Source organism: Diabrotica undecimpunctata, chromosome 9 (genome assembly GCF_040954645.1).
Source record: "Diabrotica undecimpunctata isolate CICGRU chromosome 9, icDiaUnde3, whole genome shotgun sequence".
NCBI lineage: Eukaryota > Metazoa > Arthropoda > Insecta > Coleoptera > Chrysomelidae > Diabrotica > Diabrotica undecimpunctata.
Window position 1 is genome coordinate 132516357 of NC_092811.1, and position 17954 is coordinate 132534310.

The following is a 17954-nucleotide window of genomic DNA, read 5'->3' on the forward strand; positions in this document are numbered from 1 at the left end:
AATAGTGCAAGAAGAAAATGTCGGATGTGCAAAAGTAATACTATTTATTTATGTAAAAAGTGTACAGTGCATCTACACCCCGAATGTTTCGAAAATTTTCATCTTAAAATTTAATTTACAGTTAAGATACAATATGTTCCTTTTTTAAAAATTGTATGCGTATTCGGCCAAAGGTGCGTATACGCACCCACCTGTTTTTCCTTTCATGAGAAAAAAAAATTCTTTTTGGTTGTAAATTAGTCTTAATTTATGTGTTTTTAATCCAATCTAATAAATCAATTGTCAAATTTCTCTTTGTTTATTGTCTCGGCCCTTAATGGGTTAACCTCAGTTGTTTGTTTATTTTTGAGGTTGACATTAATGTTGTCACTTGTCTTCTGTTCAGAGGAACTACTTAAACTTTTTGACGTTTGAGCTACTACTTCTGTGAATGATCTATTTTGTGTACGAGGTGGTACCGACCTTGAGAATTTTTTATCAACAGAGTGTTCCATTATCTGATCTTGTTTATTTACATTTTCGTATTCAGTTTTTTTTTGCGGTTTTTTGCTCTAGATAACTTACTTTTTGGCGCAATAAATTATTGTTTTCTTTTAATACAACATTTTTGTCTTCCATTTCCATAATTAGTCTTTTTAAGAGGTCATTTTCTAATCTCAGTTTGGATAAATCTTCTGTAGTTGACATCTCGTTTGTTTTGGTATCACCGCCTTTTTTGTCACAGCATATTATGATATTTCTCTCACATGTTTCAAATATTTCAAAATATAATATATAAAAAATATAAAAATATAAATATAAATAAATAATAAATAATAAATAAATATAAAAAATTTTCAAAATATTTGTACTAATGTTGTTATTTAATGGATGGATAGATATGTAAAGGTTGTTGTTATTTGGTGAATACACAGTTTGGAAGAAGTTCATAAATAAATTAGCTATGTCTTGACAATTTGGTGCAGATTGGACTTAATAAAATAAGGAGTTAGGTAGGTTATGACTAGATCGCTTATCATTGATGTACTTCCAAAATGATTTTGGATCATTTTTTAGGCCAGTATCTATACCTTTAATATAGTTGCTGAAGTAAATTTTAGACAGTTGTTTACATTCAGCTCTTAGGTGGCAAAAACTAATATAGTCATCATCAATACGATTATTAACATAAATATAGTAAGCATATTTTTTCTCCAGAGTCAGTTTTCTAAGATCAGCAGATAACCACTTGGGAAAGTTGAAGTTCTATATTTCTTCAATGGCACAAAGTAAGCAATTCTTATAGAGAGAACTTCGTAGAATAATTTTGTAGCAACTTTAACATCATTAACCATACATACCTGCCAGTCTATGGAAGCAGGGAAGTTGTTAAGCTCAATGTAATCATCATTCCGAAAATCATAAAACAACTTATCATACTTATTAATTACAAACAACTTAAAACAACTTATTAATTATTCAATCATTTCTCAGAAAGTAAAAACATGAAATTTATCTTGCACAAAGCTTTTTTATGTTCACTTTATGTGGAGATATAAGACCAACATGTTCCATTCAGATCCTTGACATTTTTTATTAGCATCTTTATGCACTGATCTTGCAAAACCAAATCATACAGCAGAACTTCTCTAGTCCCAGTCATATGATCTGAGCGTTGATCTCTGGGTGATACTGAAAGCTTATTAGACCACCTTATATTCTTTTTTTTTTGTTGATGACACTTTAAACCACAAATGGTGTTGAATTTAAATCTTGTGTGAAGTTTTGGTCACTCAATGATAAGCAAAAAAGCATTTTTTTTATTAACTAATTGTACATAAATAGTGTTTGTATGTTCCTATTTCAGTCTGTGAGTTAATGTCATGTGACAACGTGGAATTGGACCTATCAGGAGCGAGATATTTCTGTGATCTAGCTCAATCATTTGATCCAAACAATTCAGCTGTACGTAGTTTAAAAGAAAGGTTAATAACAACAAAAGAAAGTCCATATGAAATTTCACAACTGCTACTAAAAGAACTAGAAGTCAGACCGACCGATATTAAACTTAGAATCAAATTGATTAAGCACTTCCTTCAGAATAACATGATTAAAGAAGCTTATAAGCATGCATCGGCTGTAGAAGAAAAAGACATTCCTAGTTTTTACAACAATATAAACTGGTATGACAGTTTTGCTGAGGTCCTTTTAAGGTTCCAGAAAGATGTATCTTTGGATTCAGAAATTAACTGGGATTTTTGGTTCCTTTCAGTGTCTGTTTTAGAACGACTAGTTGCTCTAAGTATAGATGATCGATACAACATCAGTAGTCCTGTAGATTGCATTACAGCTACATTTAATCTGGACCAGATGTTACATAAAGCATCTCAGAATATTTCTAGCTGCCCAGATCGGAACTTGGTAGCGATATTTTTGCGCCATTATCAAATGCAGTTGTATTTTCATTACTCAACACTGTTATTAAAGCAAGGGAAAAAAGACGTAATACCTTTTAAGGAAGTAACCTATCTCGTGTTACCGATTCTCTTCACTGCTTATCATTCAAGTCCTATAGACCTACAAAGTATCTGGTTTTTACAATCATCTGATCAAAACAAGAAATTGGTGCAGAAATGGTATAGAGACTCGTGCTATAGGTGCTCCCAAACTGGGCACGTACTTTTAGCAATGGCTAAAGATAAAAAATCCATAGTGCTTGAAAAAGCCGCACAATATTCTTCGGGAATGTGGCGGGAACAATTGTACAAGAAACTTTTTGTTAAAAGAGAGCAACATCTCAAAATATCATCCAGCTTCTTTGTTAATAACATCCCACAAGTTGATCCAACACTGAAACTACCAGATGCGCCAGATTTGAACAAATTTGACGAGATTTCTCAACTGTCTTTCCCAAATTCGTTGCACCATTACATCTGGATAATGCTTAATGGAAATATGGCGGATGTGAACATCGTTACATTCGAAGGGTTGCAGTATTCGACCAAAAATTTGACAAACTGTTCTGCCGAGTCCATAAATCTTCTCGATATTTTTTCGTTCATTTGCTGTGCTACGATATGTGCGAGTTCGAATTTGAATGACAACAAACTGTCGTATTACGTCACGTTGCCAGCGTCGATTACAGCAAATTTCGGAACAATTCAGCAAACAAACTTCATCGAATCTGCTTATAAAATGTACAAAAATGAAGCTTGTTCCCAATTAGGAGATATAAGGGCGTTATTGATTAAAGGTATCGAGGTGGTGAGATGTATTGGACATCACGGTTTGGATATTAAAATTTTAGTACAACTCGCAAATATATTCGAAGAACGGTCTAAGAAGTTGACCAAACAATCTGAAATCGACTTCAACATTGCCCGAGCAGAATTGTACTGGAAGACTGCTTTGCCTCTTTTAGAAAAAGTAAAGAATGATCAAAAGATCGCCTACACCAACAATAGACTGTTTCAACTGAAATCAAACGAAGTGACAGCATCCGAAGCGAGTGCTTTCATCGAAAAGGGTCTATTGTTCATAGGTACGCAATTAATGAAGAAAAAAGACCATGACCAAGCACTGGCTATATTTGAACAGCTGAAAGATCCATACGCGAGTTTTTACCAGTTTGAAATTTACAGACAAATAGCAGATAAAAAAATTAACGGTAGCAAAATTGAAAGTATCGACAGTGAAAAGAAACGCGAAGTTACTTTGTTCCTAACCAAAGCGAGAGATTGTTTGTATCTTACGCTAGATCGTTTGAGGGGCTCTACAGCCGATCCTAAACATCCCATAAACGCCAAAATCGGCACCGAGTTAGAACAAGTAGACAGACTTTTGTTAGATATGGAATCGGACAATGTCCACGATCTATTTTCGGACATAAACCGTTCTCTCGAAGTGAGCACGAGCGAGCAATACCTGTCGAGCTTAACGCACGTCAGCCACAGTGCTTACACGCCCAAACTCGGATCGTTAAACCAGTCTACTCCGTTGAAACATAGCATGTTGCGCCAAGAAGCCAGACCGAGTCCCGAAAGAATGGACGCCCAGATTCGAGAGTTGATGTCCATGAAAGATTCGATCTTTTCGCTCGTCGCTGAGCAAAATAGAAATATCGCAGAGGTGCAAAGGAGTCTAGTCGACAAGCTGAATTCAGTTGTCGATGAACTGCGATCGATCAAGAAGGAAGTGGAGACGTTGAAAGATGTTACGAAGTCGGTTAATGATATTAAGAACTCCATAGATGATTTTCAGAACGTGACGGACGTTATACAGGTATATATCAATCGTTTTTTAATTTTTCTGCTTTAACCCTTCAATATTTTTTAGGAAATGAAAAAGGAATTGGTAGACTTCAAGAAAAGTGATACCAAAAATCAACTTAGTGACGAAGATTTGTATATACTTGATCCAGACTACGGGGTGGACTACAACATTGGTTCTACGGCGAGTACGTTCCCGACTGCCGTCCCAGGAGCTTACCAGAACTTCCCAGCTGGCAGAATTCCGAATCCAAACCCCATTGCAGCTGCCTACGGTCCTCCTGTACTCTATCCTGGTCTCTATCCGGGACTACCTTATGCATATGGTGGACTAAACTTACAGCCAGGTAACTATTATAAAATAATACTTAATTTTTTTTATTTGCTATAGTTCGTCTGTGTTTTGTTATTACAAACGTTATATTTTTGTTTATTGTGTTCAACTAATTTTTTTAGATATCCTTCCATTGTTAACTTTATGTTTTGTTTTACTATTTTTCTAGTTGGCATAACTAGAAACAGGATATATAAATATCCTGTCCTATATGACAGGATATTTAGTTGACTAAACTAAATATCCTGTTAATTATTATTTTCCTATTTTGATTTTCTCCTAATATAGTTCAATTCCCATTTACTCTTCGTATAACCCTCGTATACATATTGTCATTCTATTTTAAATTAGTTTCTATTGGTAAAAGTAGGGTTAGATTCGAAAATTTCTATTTAAACAGTCTTTCTTGGTTAAATATTTCATTTTCGATTAAGTATTATAGTTATTATACCTCTTGGTGTCATTCATGGAATTATTTCCGGAAAATTTCGTCATTCATCAAGTTCGTCATGTAAGAGTACTGCCATCCGTTATCAAATCCAAAATCATGCATTAAGCATTCACTTGCAGCATGAGATAGTAGCAGTTCCAACAAACAGCGTTCTTCAGTAAAAACATAATTAATGACAGACGGTGTACGAGGGTTCTTCAAAAAGTAAAGGGGAATTGAGTTGAAAGGGAATTGTGAAAAAAATTGCTATATTGTAATTCCATGTCAACTATGTAAAGTTTGTCAGACGACCCCTCTCAATTTGGCTTAAGTTTTACAGGTATATTCTATACTACTCACTTTTGGGGAGTCACTGAACTTTTTGCGTAAAGTCGTCTTATGAAATCGACCTACGTAAAAAATCGGAGAAAAACCAGAAAGAGAAATACGAAAATTCTACCAAGAGATCAAACAGCTAATGAAGATCGCAAAGAAAAATGCTGTAAACATTATTATGGGAGATTTTAATTCCAAAGTAGGTGAAGGGTGGACAGAAGACGTAGTCTAGAAATTATAGAATTATAGAGGAGAAATACTGGTTCAATTTTGCCAAGAAGAAGATCTTACTTACTTACTTACTTAGTACTAAGCCTTTCTACCGTTAGGTGTAAGGCTGGTGGGGTTAGGTTTTGCACTGTTGTCTCCATGCTATCCGGTCTTGTGTTAGATTTCATGCACTTTCCCGTGTCAATCCTTTCTTTTCTGATTTCGTCTACCCACCTAACTCTTGGTCTTCCTCGTTTGTTTTTCCCTTGCATTCTCGTGTCAAACGCTCGTTTTGTTAATCTTTCGTTCGACATTCTACACACGTGCCCGAACAATCTTAGTTGCCCCTCTACTATTTTTTCGTTTATTGGTTCTAGTTTTAGGTTTTGTCTGATTGTTTCGTTTCGTATTTTGTCTGTCCTCTTTCTGTTTGCTATTTTCCTCAGGAACCTCATTTCCATTGCATTGAGAAGATCTAATGATCGCAAAAACCTGGTTTAAACTACCAAAAAGAAGATTATATACGAGGAAAGCACCTGGAGATAATCAAAACCATATAATAAGAAACCAGATTAATTATATATTAATTGACAAGCGTTATAGAAATGGAATCAGGGCAGTTAAAACAAATCCCGGGACTTACATCGGTTCCGATCCAACTCTGTTGTCGGTAAAATCTCAATTAATCTGAAGAAAATCAAACGCAGAGAGAAGATAAAACCTAGCCTCGAAAAACTTAAAGATCCAGCAGTACAGGCAGAGATAGAGTAAATACTCAATGGTACACTCAAAGAAAAATTCAGTGAAGCACCCACGGTAGCAGAGGAATCAGTAGAAAGTATTTGGCACACATTCAAAACAACAATCACAACTATACAAACAGAACAACTACAAGACAATACAAGAAAAACAAAGAATACATGGATGACAGAAGAAATGATGGACGTAAGAAAATGTTACAAAAACCGCAATGAAGTAAAATATAAAGAAACCCCGAGAACCATCCGAAACAAAATCAGGAAAGCCAAAGAATAATGGATGAACAACAGATGTGAGGAACTGAGGGAAATACTAAAAAAACATGACTACTTCAATGCATACAAAAAGATTGAGGAAGTCACAAATATCAAGAAAAAATTCACTATGTACAACTCTAGTAGATGATAACAACCAAATAGTATCTAGCCCAAAAAATGTAGGAAATATATGGGAAAAATACATCGAAGATCTGTTACCACTGGAAACTTCCCAGAAGACTGGCTTAGATCGACATTTATACCTATACCCAAGAAAAATAAAGCAAATAGATGCTCACAGTTCAGATTAATTAGCCTGATGAGCCATTTTCTGAAAATTTTACTCAAAATTGTACATTAACGTATATACAGAGAATGCGAAAGAAATTTGAGCGAAAAACAATTTGGATTTCGTATGGGGCTTGGTACGAGGAAGGCATTATTTGGTCTCCAGATATTACTACACAAAAATGCCGAGTTCAACGAAAAGACGTATTTCTCTGTTTTATCGACTACGAAAAAGCATTTGATCGAGTAGAACACACAGAACTCATAGAAACCCTAACACAACATTGTATAGACCATAACACGATGGCTCTTATTAAAAACGTATATTGGGATCAAATGGCGTTGATTAAAATAGACAATCGTATTACAGCAGAAATGTCAATAAAAAGAGGAATTCGCCAGGCCTGTGTACTTTCTCCACTATTGTTTAATATATATTCCGAAAAGATCTTCCTAAATGCCCTCGAAAATATTGAAGAAGGAATAAAAATCGATGGAGAATATGTAAACAACTTAAGATACACAGACGACACCGTCATTATTGCGGACAGTGCTGAGGGTTTGCAACGACTGAATGTCATAACCAGATAGGGAGATAGCTTGGGGCTGAATATAAACACAAATAAAACAAAAGTAATGGAAGTTACACGTGCACCAAATGCAGACATTAATAATCATATATACAACAAACAAATAGAAACCGTACAAAAAGTCCAGTATCTTGGTTGCTGGATAACAAACGATCTTGACTACGAAGTTGAAATACGTGCTTGTATAGAGAATGCTAGGTCCGCGTTTCAAAGAATAAAAAAATTCCTAATAAACTCTACCTTATTGTTGGATATCCGATACCAATTTGTAAAAACATTCATTTATTCCGTATTTCTATACGGAGTGGAAACATGGACTCTCGGAATCACAAGTATGAGACGTGTAGAAGCCTTTGAGATGTGGGTTTTTCGAAGGATGCTAACGATCTCTTGGACGGAGCACGTGACCAACAACTTGGTGCTGAGAAGAATGGGGACTGAGAAAGAACTCCTAAATATTGTAAAACCCAGAAAAACGAGTTATCTAGGACATATTTACAGAGGAGAAAAATACAACTTCCTACGACTGATAATGGAAGGGAAAGTGGAAGAAAGAAGAGGTCCAGGAAGAAGAAAATGCTCCTGGCCGAAAAATGTAAGATACTGGACAGACATGGACACATATTCGATACTAAGAACAGCTCAAGATAGAGAGCAATTTGCTATAGTTATAGCCAACCTTCAGTAACGGAGAGGACACCTTAAGAAGATAAAACTAGCGTAATTCTAGTTTGGCAATTTATTTGTTTGAGTTTTGTATTATATTTTTTACCAATCACCAAATTCGCAGCCAATTTTTTAGGATCAACAAAATCGACAAAAGAATTAAAAATTAAATTTTTAAAATAATAAACTTTGATTTATTGTGGTTCTTCGTATTATAATTATAGGTTAGTTGTTTGGTTTTTCAAATTTTCCGAATTGCCCTTGTTAGTTAGGCTACTTTTAACACCGGGATCGTGTTCAGCGGAAAATGTTACATCGAAATTGTATTTTTGGATATTTTTTTTGGCCATCTAGAGCTCGCTGTGCAAGAGAAAGTGATACAGGAAAAAAATTGACTTGGAAAAAATTAAATTTACCCATATAGACCGATATTTTGGATTTAGAATGCGGAATTTGGTAAATCATCATATTTTATAGTATATAAATACGCCTGTAAAATTTAATTCAAATTGAGAGGGGTCTTTTGACCAACCTTGCATAATTGACGTGGAATTACCCTATAAAATAATTGTTTTATTGCAAATTTTTATGTTTATTCCATATTTGTCGTCTTATACTTGCAGGAACCCTTCCATTTTTGCAAGATCAACAAGCTCCGAGTATATCAACATCTGTAGCATCTCATCTGCTCACTGGTCAGCCTGCTTTAAGCCAAAACTTAGGATTAGAAGCTCTCAGTGGTCAGATATTGACCCAAACTGCACCGCCTCCGTTTATGAGAGAATTACCTAAAGATTTAAGCGGAACTACCGCGCACGCAGCTAAAATCACGCCGTCGACGTCGATCTTTGGAAAAGCCCCGCCCGTGAACGTCGTTATAACAACTTCGGATCCTCTACCTGCACAGAACACCCTAACTAACCAGCCAGTTCTGTCAGTGACAATTCCTCCACAACATATCAAGGGTAACTTCTTGAAATCCGACGCTACAGCCAACGCAGCCGAATTGGAACCAGCTTCTTTCGGTTTAACACCAAAACTGAGCATTTCTGGACTGAACAAAACGTTGAACGAAAGCAACGCAAGCAACGTTTCGGCGACGTCGACTGAAGATTATGAACCGAACGTGAATTTTAAGCCTCTCATTCCGTTACCCGATGAGGTGTCTGTAAAAACTGGCGAGGAGGGCGAAACTGAACTCTTCTGCGCACGGGCCGAGTTGTTCCGGCATTCTGTTACCGGTGACCTAAAGGAATGGAAACAAAAAGGCATTGGAAACATAAAAATCATGAAAAATCCCCTGACAAATAAATACAGAGTTCTCATGAGAAGAGACCAAGTACATAAAATCTGCGCCAATCACTACATAACCGCCGATTTGGTCCTCAAGGAGATCCCAAGCAATAACAGATCCTTCATGTGGGCAGCTCAAGATTTTTCTGAAGGAGAGACCTCAAGGGAAACGTTCTTGGTTAAATTTAAACTTGCCGAAGATGCCAAAAAGTTTTCCGAAGTTTTCGAATCGGCCAAAAAGTCTTCGAAATCTACAAAGGTAGAAACTATCGATTTTACCAAGAAAGAAACTCCAAAAAGTACACCAAGTACTACGTCTTTGGGAGGCTTTGTTTTTACTGGCACTCCAACGTTTTCGCCCAAAGATATTAAGACGCCGGCACCAGTTGCAGAACCAGTTAAAGAAGCGAGCAAACCCGTTACACCTTTCTCGACTTTCGTCTTCGGAAAATCTGAAGCCAAAGCTGAGCCCATCAAGTTTACTCCTTTAGTGATTACGCAAGAAAAGGAAAAAGACGACAGATCATCTCCAGTTGAAGAATTTGTACCGACTGCCGAATTTAAACCTCTAATACCTCTACCGGAACTCGTCGAGATCAAAACCGGTGAAGAAAATTGCGAAATTCTATTCGAAGAAAGAGCGAAATTGTTCAGGATGGACACATCTGGAGAAACCAAAGAATGGAAGGAAAGAGGCGTCGGTGTAATGAAAATATTGAAAGACGAATCAGTTCGGCTTCTGATGAGAAGGGATCAAGTCCATAAAGTTTGCTGCAATCACAGAGTCCTCAAAGATATGATCTTCAAAATGAACTCGAAAAATCCCAAAGCGATCATTTGGCATGCCCAAGACTTCTCCGAGGGTGTGCTGCAAACCGAAATGTTTACTATACGGTTTAAAACTGCGGATATCGCTAGTAAATTCTTGGAAACGATACAAAAGGAACAGAGCAGTCTCAACGAAAGTGGGGACTTTTCTGTAAAAGAAACTGTGGATGCTACTAAAACTTCGGCCGCTTCCAAAGTCGATCCCGTCGGTTTCGGCGACAAATTCAAGGTAAAAGCCGGTTCCTGGGAATGCAACACTTGTATGGTTAGAAATGACGCCAGTGCCTCCGCTTGCGTGGCTTGTAACACGTCCAAGAATCCTACAACAAGTCAGAACGTAGAAGAGAAGAAGACTGTCACGTTTAACTTCCTCACAAACACGCAACCTGCCACGAAAACGACACCGATAATGGGATTCGGCGACAAGTTCAAACCTAAACCTGGATCTTGGGAGTGCAAAACTTGTATGATCAAAAACGAAGGGAAAGACTCTAAATGTGTAGCGTGCGAGACTCCTAGAGAAGGTGGATTGAAGCAGAACATTAAATCAGGTGAGTATCGATGAGATATTTTTATTATTACACTCGATTTTAGCAGCCTCCAACAATTTCTTTAAGGAACTGAACATGTTTGACGCCAATATCAATAGGTCGCTATTTACTAACGAAAATGGTAGTGGAAAGTACGGAAATCATTATAATAATAATAATAGCGTTTATTGTCCAACAGAATCCAGTTATAGGACAAAATACAATACTAAAGTTAAATGATATATTAATAATTCATAAGTACTAACTAAATAACACATTTTTCGTGTATTTTACCTTAACATAAAGAAACTACTCAATCACCTAGGTAGATCTCAGCCATCCTAATAAGCTGCTTTAAACTGCAGTGAAATATATCGCAGTAAGCACTTAAGGAATTATAATAGTTGCACATGAGAAATAGAGGAGAATTTAACATAAGATTAGTTCTACCTTGTGTATTTCTGAACGTAATCGAATTTCTCACTGGATAAGATGGAACGTTAAAATTTATTTGTCGAAGAATATCAGGGCAGTCAATGAGATTATGTAGTAGCTTGTACAGGAATATTAGGGAGGCATTAATTCGTCTAGATTCTAATGATACTACGTTCAAACCGCTACACAACTCACTATTGCTCATGCCCCTCTTGGGATATATGCCGTTAATTTTGAAAGACAAAAATTTTAAAAATTTACGCTGCACCTGCTCTATAAGTTGGATATGTACATCATAAAAAGGTGACCAAATGACAGAGGCATATTCAGTGTACAGCGTACAAAAGTGTAATAAAGTAATTTAATTGCCTTAATATTAGTGAGATTTCGACTATTCCTAATTATGAATCCATAAGATTTAAGTGCTTCTTTAACCTTTAAATTTACATGTTTAACAAAGGTGCGTTTATAATCAAATGTAACTCCAAGGTCTTTAATTTTATTTAAACGTTCAAGTTCATTGCCATTGATAATATAAGGATGGTATAAATTAGACTGTTTCCTAGAATAACTAACTACTTTGCACTTATTGGCATTAAGATTCAAATGATTTGCATTACACCATTCATGTACACGATTCAGTTCACTCTGCAAAAAATGACAATCATTAAGGTCACTTATCAATGAATAAATCTTTAAATAGACCTAGATTAGAACCTTGTGGAACCCCTGAAGAAGCTAGGTACTTTTCCGATTTGTAACCATTATAAGCAACAAACTGCGTTCTATTTGACAAGTAAGACCTCATAAAAGTCACGGCATCCTCAGAAAGACCAAAGAGACACAATTTAGAAAGTAATACGCCGTGGTGAATTCTGTCGAACGCCTCCGTAAAGTCAGTATTATATAGATATATTTTATAGATCCTAATCAGTTGTGAATGACCCGCGTCGTAATAATTTTGAGAGCAGAGTTTTACGGTTCATTGTACAGATCCGGATCTTTGATTTCTGAACGACCCATCACGTCAAAAAACGTAATCTATTATAAAAAATGAATCCCTATTTTCCCGTGTCACACCATAACTTAAAAACGATCGATGTTATTCCTCCATTTTAAGTTTTCTTTACCTTCACATTCTAGTTCTCATGCAGTATTTTTAGAGAACTTAGAGCATATTTTTGATGAATTATTTAAAAGTAATGTCAATTGTATTTTAATTGGTGATTTTAATTTGGATTTTTGAAGTACTAGCTTCTACACCCAGAAAATTAAAGCAATGTTTTTACAATATGGCATTAAGCAATTAGTAATTGAATCTACTACAATTACGAAGGTTAGTGAAACTTTAATTGATTGTGTTCTTGTTAATAATGATCTGGTTAGTTGTTTTGTTCATTCAACTCCCAAGTTGAGTGATTATTCAATAATATCGGTCAGTTTTAGTAATAACGTTAGGTCCTAAAGTTTTGGGAAAAATTTCAAAAGCATATAACTCTGACCACAATAATCTTATATTTTTATTAAATTATTCAACAATTTAACTTAACTATCCTTATTATAAATCAAACTTCAAATGACAGACAAGGGACCATTATTTTAGATTTGCCTAATAATTCCCCTGACACGTTGCATCATCCTTTGGACGACCTCGGCGTCAATTTCTCTAATTATTGTATATATGCGGCGTCTTAACTGCTCCTGATTTTGTGCTTCCCATCCGTTATTATAGACTTTCTGACTTAATATTGCCCAGAACTCTTCAATTGGACGAGCCTGAGGTAGGTTGGGGGGATTGTCTGCTTTCGGTACAAAGGTAATGTTGTTAGTTTCGTACCAGTCCCTTGTGATCCTCGGGTAATGACATGAAGCAAGATCTGGCCAAAAGACTATTTGATCATTTGCATGATGTGTGTTCACAAACTGAAGCAATTTAGAGAGACATCTTTGAATATAAATATTTGCGTTTAAGGCTTCGCCTCGAACAACACCAATGTAGGGCTGTGAGATAAAGCCAGCCTCAGAAATTGCACACCATACCAAAATTTTGTCCTCAAATTTTTTCTTACTGTTGAATTTTATTTCATCAGATACATTTTCGTAATCGTTCGTGTAAAACCCATCGTTACCCTTCATCTCAGAGTTGGACAAAGTAAAATATTTTTCATCGTCCATCACGATCAACTTGTTGACGAAATGCACTAGCCTTAACGCGCGGCAACATCTCGGAATTCTCTCTAATTGATCTTCTGTGTATTTTGGAGCTTTCCTTCTTCTCCGGTAGATAATATTGTTACTCGATAGGGTCCTGTATACTGTAGTCTTTCCAACATGAAATCTTCTGGCCAGTTTTCGCTGTGAGACCCCAGTTTTGTTCTTAGCTGCTTCAATCAGTCTTGCCTCTCTTATATGGTTGAAAATCCGCGGTCGGTCACTTTTACGCAAGTTAACACATGGTATCCCTTCTTCACATTCTCGATTCTGCGATAAATTGTCGATATGCTTATGTTTTGATCTCGATAAATATTAACAATATCTCGTTTCGACATTCACCCAACCATATTATAAACACCTCGACGAATATCAATTTTATAAGACATTTTGCAGAGCACAAACCAAAATATTCTGCTTTGTTTATTAAATGTCAATAACTGATGACATTTCAATTCCATGGCCTTTTTTGTTAAATGCATTTTGCTTCTTAATCAGACCAGGTGAAATTTTTCCCAAAACTTTAGGACCATACGTTAGTTTTCAAAATTTTAATGTCTAGTAAACGTTACATAAATGTTTAACGAGAAAAAAACATATCAAATCCAAATGAATTTTCTTGTGATTAGGATTTAAATTATACTGATGTCAATACTATTTACAATGAAATTTTAATCAGTCAGTCACAAATAAAATAGCACCTATTCAATCATGCCAGATCAAAAGTAACATACCATGATTTGATAATGAAGGTTATAGTAAAATTTAAATTAGGGACAAATTATGCAAAGAGTTTAAAGCTGCTAACATAAGTGATAGAAATGCCAGATGGGAGGATTTTGAAAGAGCAAGAAATGTGGTGGTTAATATGTTAAAAACAAAAAAAAGAACAATATTATTTTGATAAAATCGATAGGTATAAAAATAACTCTAGACTTCTCTTAGCTTCACTCAGTGAAGAAGTTAAGAGAAGAATACATATCGCTAATAAAACAAATAATGGACTAATTAAACATCTAAGATCTAACAACATCACAAGAAAAACCAAATGCAAAATATACAAGACCCTTATAAAACCGGTCCTTGTATATGGACCAGAGACATGGACACTGTCGAATAGCGATGAGAACCTATTAGGTACGTTTGAACGAAAAATCCTTAGACACATATATAAGGGGGTGAAAGAAAATGACATATGGCGCAGAAGATATAACTTTGAACTATACACAGCATACAATGAACCCGAGATCATAACATCCATAAAGATCGGACGTCTGCGCTGGATGGGCCATGTTGAACGGATGTTGGAGACTGAAACACCAAAACATATAATGAGGCAAACGCCAGTAGGAAGAAGGTCAAAGGGAAGACCCAAACTTAGATACATGGAACAAGTGGAACAAGATCTGAAAACACTTAAGAATACCAACTGGAAAAACAAAGCAAGGAACAGAACAGAATGGCGGAAAATCCTAGAACAAGCCAGGAGCCAGAAAGGGTTGTCGAGCTACTGATGATGATGATGATGAGACTTATGTGGAAAACGCTAAAAACACTAATTAACAATAATTGTCTCCGAAATTACCTTATTGCATTGAATTTAAGGTTCAGAATCAGTTATGCATTCTGAGTGACAAAGTATTCGTTCTGTAGTATTCGGCAAATTGTTGAAACTATCGACTCCGAAGAATTATGGAGTTATGATAATCAGAATTTGTATCCCAGTATTCATGAATTTAGATTACTATCACTGAGACTTGGCAGTCATGGTTAAGTCGTTAAATAATAGGAGTAACATTAATAAAATACTAAAATCCAAAATTTTAATAGAGTTTTTTGTAACTTGTGGTCATATTATCTTAAATTTTATAAATACAGTAAAACCTTTTTAACCGAAACATCGTTTAACCGAAACGGCTTACAGTTGCAATAATTTCGTCAATAAAAAGTAAATGTAAAAGACCGTCGACGAGATTTTCAATGCTTTAGAGGAAAGAATTTTATGCAGTAGGCCTAATTAGTTAGGGACACGACTAGATTCTTAATTTTTGCTGTCATTACATCAAGTTTTGTCCTTTTCAGATTGCTTTACGTTTTGTCGAACAATCGAATGAGGCAAACTCATGACGTTCTGCAAATTAACGATGGAGGGAGAGAGAAACATCGTTGTCAAACGAAAACGCAAAAAAAATAGCAAATTTCTTTAAAAAAGCATGTTAAACTTGTTCATTTTCCTTAATTTTATATTACTTTATTTTGGATTTACTTATTAGAAAACATTACGAAATCAACTCATAGTATTTTTTAATACCAAAACTTTGATCAAGAATATTATAAAAAACAATGTTATTTTTAACCGAAATTCTTGTTATCCGAAACGGCCTCCCCCCAATTATTTCTGTTAACGGAGGTTTTACTGTACTTCTCTTAGATCATCAAAAATTCCAGATTTATGAAAAATCAGTACAGTTGTTCCAATACCAAAAGTTAATAGTACTCTTAAGGCGGATGAATTTGGACCTATAAATATACTTCCGCCCATTGAGAAATTTATTACAGTTGGTAGTATATGATCAATTCAAGGATCACGTTGATAAAAATGAAATCTTAATGAATACTCATTCAGGTTTTCGTAAAAGGTATTCCTGCGACATTGCACTGCAACTTTCACTTTCTAAATTCAAGTCTGAATTGGACAATGATAATTATGTAGTAGTAGTATTCCTTGATTTAAAAAGAGCTTTTGAAACTATTGATTGATATAATTCTTACTGTATATGAAGGCTATGGTGTTGGAGAAAATATTCTTGAATGGTTTAATGGTTTAAAAATTACTTATCGGATAGAAAACAACATGAAAGAATTGATATTACTTCTTCTGAAATTAGTGTTAATGTTGGGGTACCTCAAGGTAGTGTCATAGGGCCACTTTTGTACATATTGTATTTAAATGATATAAACTTGTTTGTTACATGTGATTTCTTTAATTTGTAAGCAGATGACACCCTACTTGCATGTGTTGATTCAAACTGTATCTAGAATGAATTCAGCATTGCAGTCTGTTAATAAATATTTAAAGATCAACAAACTAAAGGCTATGATTAAAACAACTAAATAAAACTACTTAAATATTGATATAAACACTATGAATCTTTAAATTGACAATGATAAAAAAGAAATCATCACAACAATTAACCTTGGGTCTACCTTGGTTTGCAATATTGGATAATTTATTGTCTTTTAATGACCATTTTAATTACGTATTAAAAAAGATTTCTAAAAAATTATACTTTTTTTCAAGAATATCCAAAAAATTTGTCAACTTCAAATAAAATTATAGTTTTTAATGCAATTATTCAACCTCACTTCGATTTTTGCTCATATGTTATTTTTCTCTTCAATTTAAATCAATCAGGCCAGTTGCAAAAATTACAAAATCGGGGAATAAAAAAAATTCTTGGTGGAAGCTGATATACACCTATAGCAACCATGCTTAGCGTGCTGCAGTGGGTTTTAGTTCAACACAGGCTCTTTTATCTTCCGATGGTGTTAATTTATAAAATTTTAAATAATTTGCCCCCTGCTTACTTCTGTGAGTGTATTACGCAGAATTGTGATATTCACAACTACCCTACTCGAGTGTAATTGCAATTTACACATTGTGAAAACAAAAAGGACGGCTTCAAGAAACTCTTGTTTAAGGGTTTTGATCGTTTTAATAAGCTTAGTGTGTATTAGGGCTTTCTCTATTTTTGAATAAATAAACTTTTCTTCTAAAAAAAAGATGAATGAAATCGGTAAAGTAGATTCTTAAGTTAATAGGGAAATAGGGATTCATTCTTATATAATAGATATGTTAGTTTTACCATATAAACATTAGTGACAATTAAAATTATTCTAAATTATCATCATCATCATATAACGGGGGTCCTACGGCGATTGCCGCTTCCCGCATTTCAGCCTCCATCTTTTCCTATCTCTCCAATCTCCCTCTTCTAAGCCTCTAGATTGCATTGTTTTTGTAATTTCTCTTCTCCAGGAATTTGGTGGTCTTCCCTCCTTCTTTCTGGCGGAACATACATTAAGGCTTTCTTTGGCCACCGCTCCTCCTCCATTCTCATCACGTGACCATACCATTGTAATTGCCTTCCTTGTATTCTATCTGAAAGAGTATCTCTAATTCCTGTACGGTTTCGTATTTCCTCATTCCTGATTCTTTCCATTCTCGATACTCAACATGACCTTCTAAGATAATCCATTTCCACAACGTCTACTTTATCTCGTTCATTCTTTGTCATCGTCCAACATTCGGCACCATATGTGGTAATTGGTTCTACAATTGCTCTGTATACGCGAAGTTTGGTATGCGTCTTTATTGTATTAGACCACATTAATGAATTCAGTATTCGTATGCATTTTTTCCCTTGGGTTATTCGGTTTTGTACATCTATCTTAACTCTGCCATCTGCTGATATGATGCTTCCTAGATATTTATACTGGTTGCAGCCTTTTATGACTGCGTTTTCAAGCCTCAGATCTG

At 35.2% G+C, this 17954-nt stretch overlaps 1 protein-coding gene across 1 annotated transcript in view; it reads left to right on the forward strand.

Moving 5' to 3' along the window:
- The window catches only part of LOC140451491 (E3 SUMO-protein ligase RanBP2-like), a 39017-nt gene that overhangs the window by 7992 nt on the left and 13071 nt on the right, over positions 1–17954 (forward strand). The window contains exons 3-5 of the mRNA XM_072545326.1: positions 1847–4260; positions 4315–4594; positions 8741–10789. Coding sequence (XP_072401427.1) covers positions 1847–4260; positions 4315–4594; positions 8741–10789 — 4743 coding nt within the window. The remainder of the gene's footprint in view (positions 1–1846; positions 4261–4314; positions 4595–8740; positions 10790–17954) is intronic.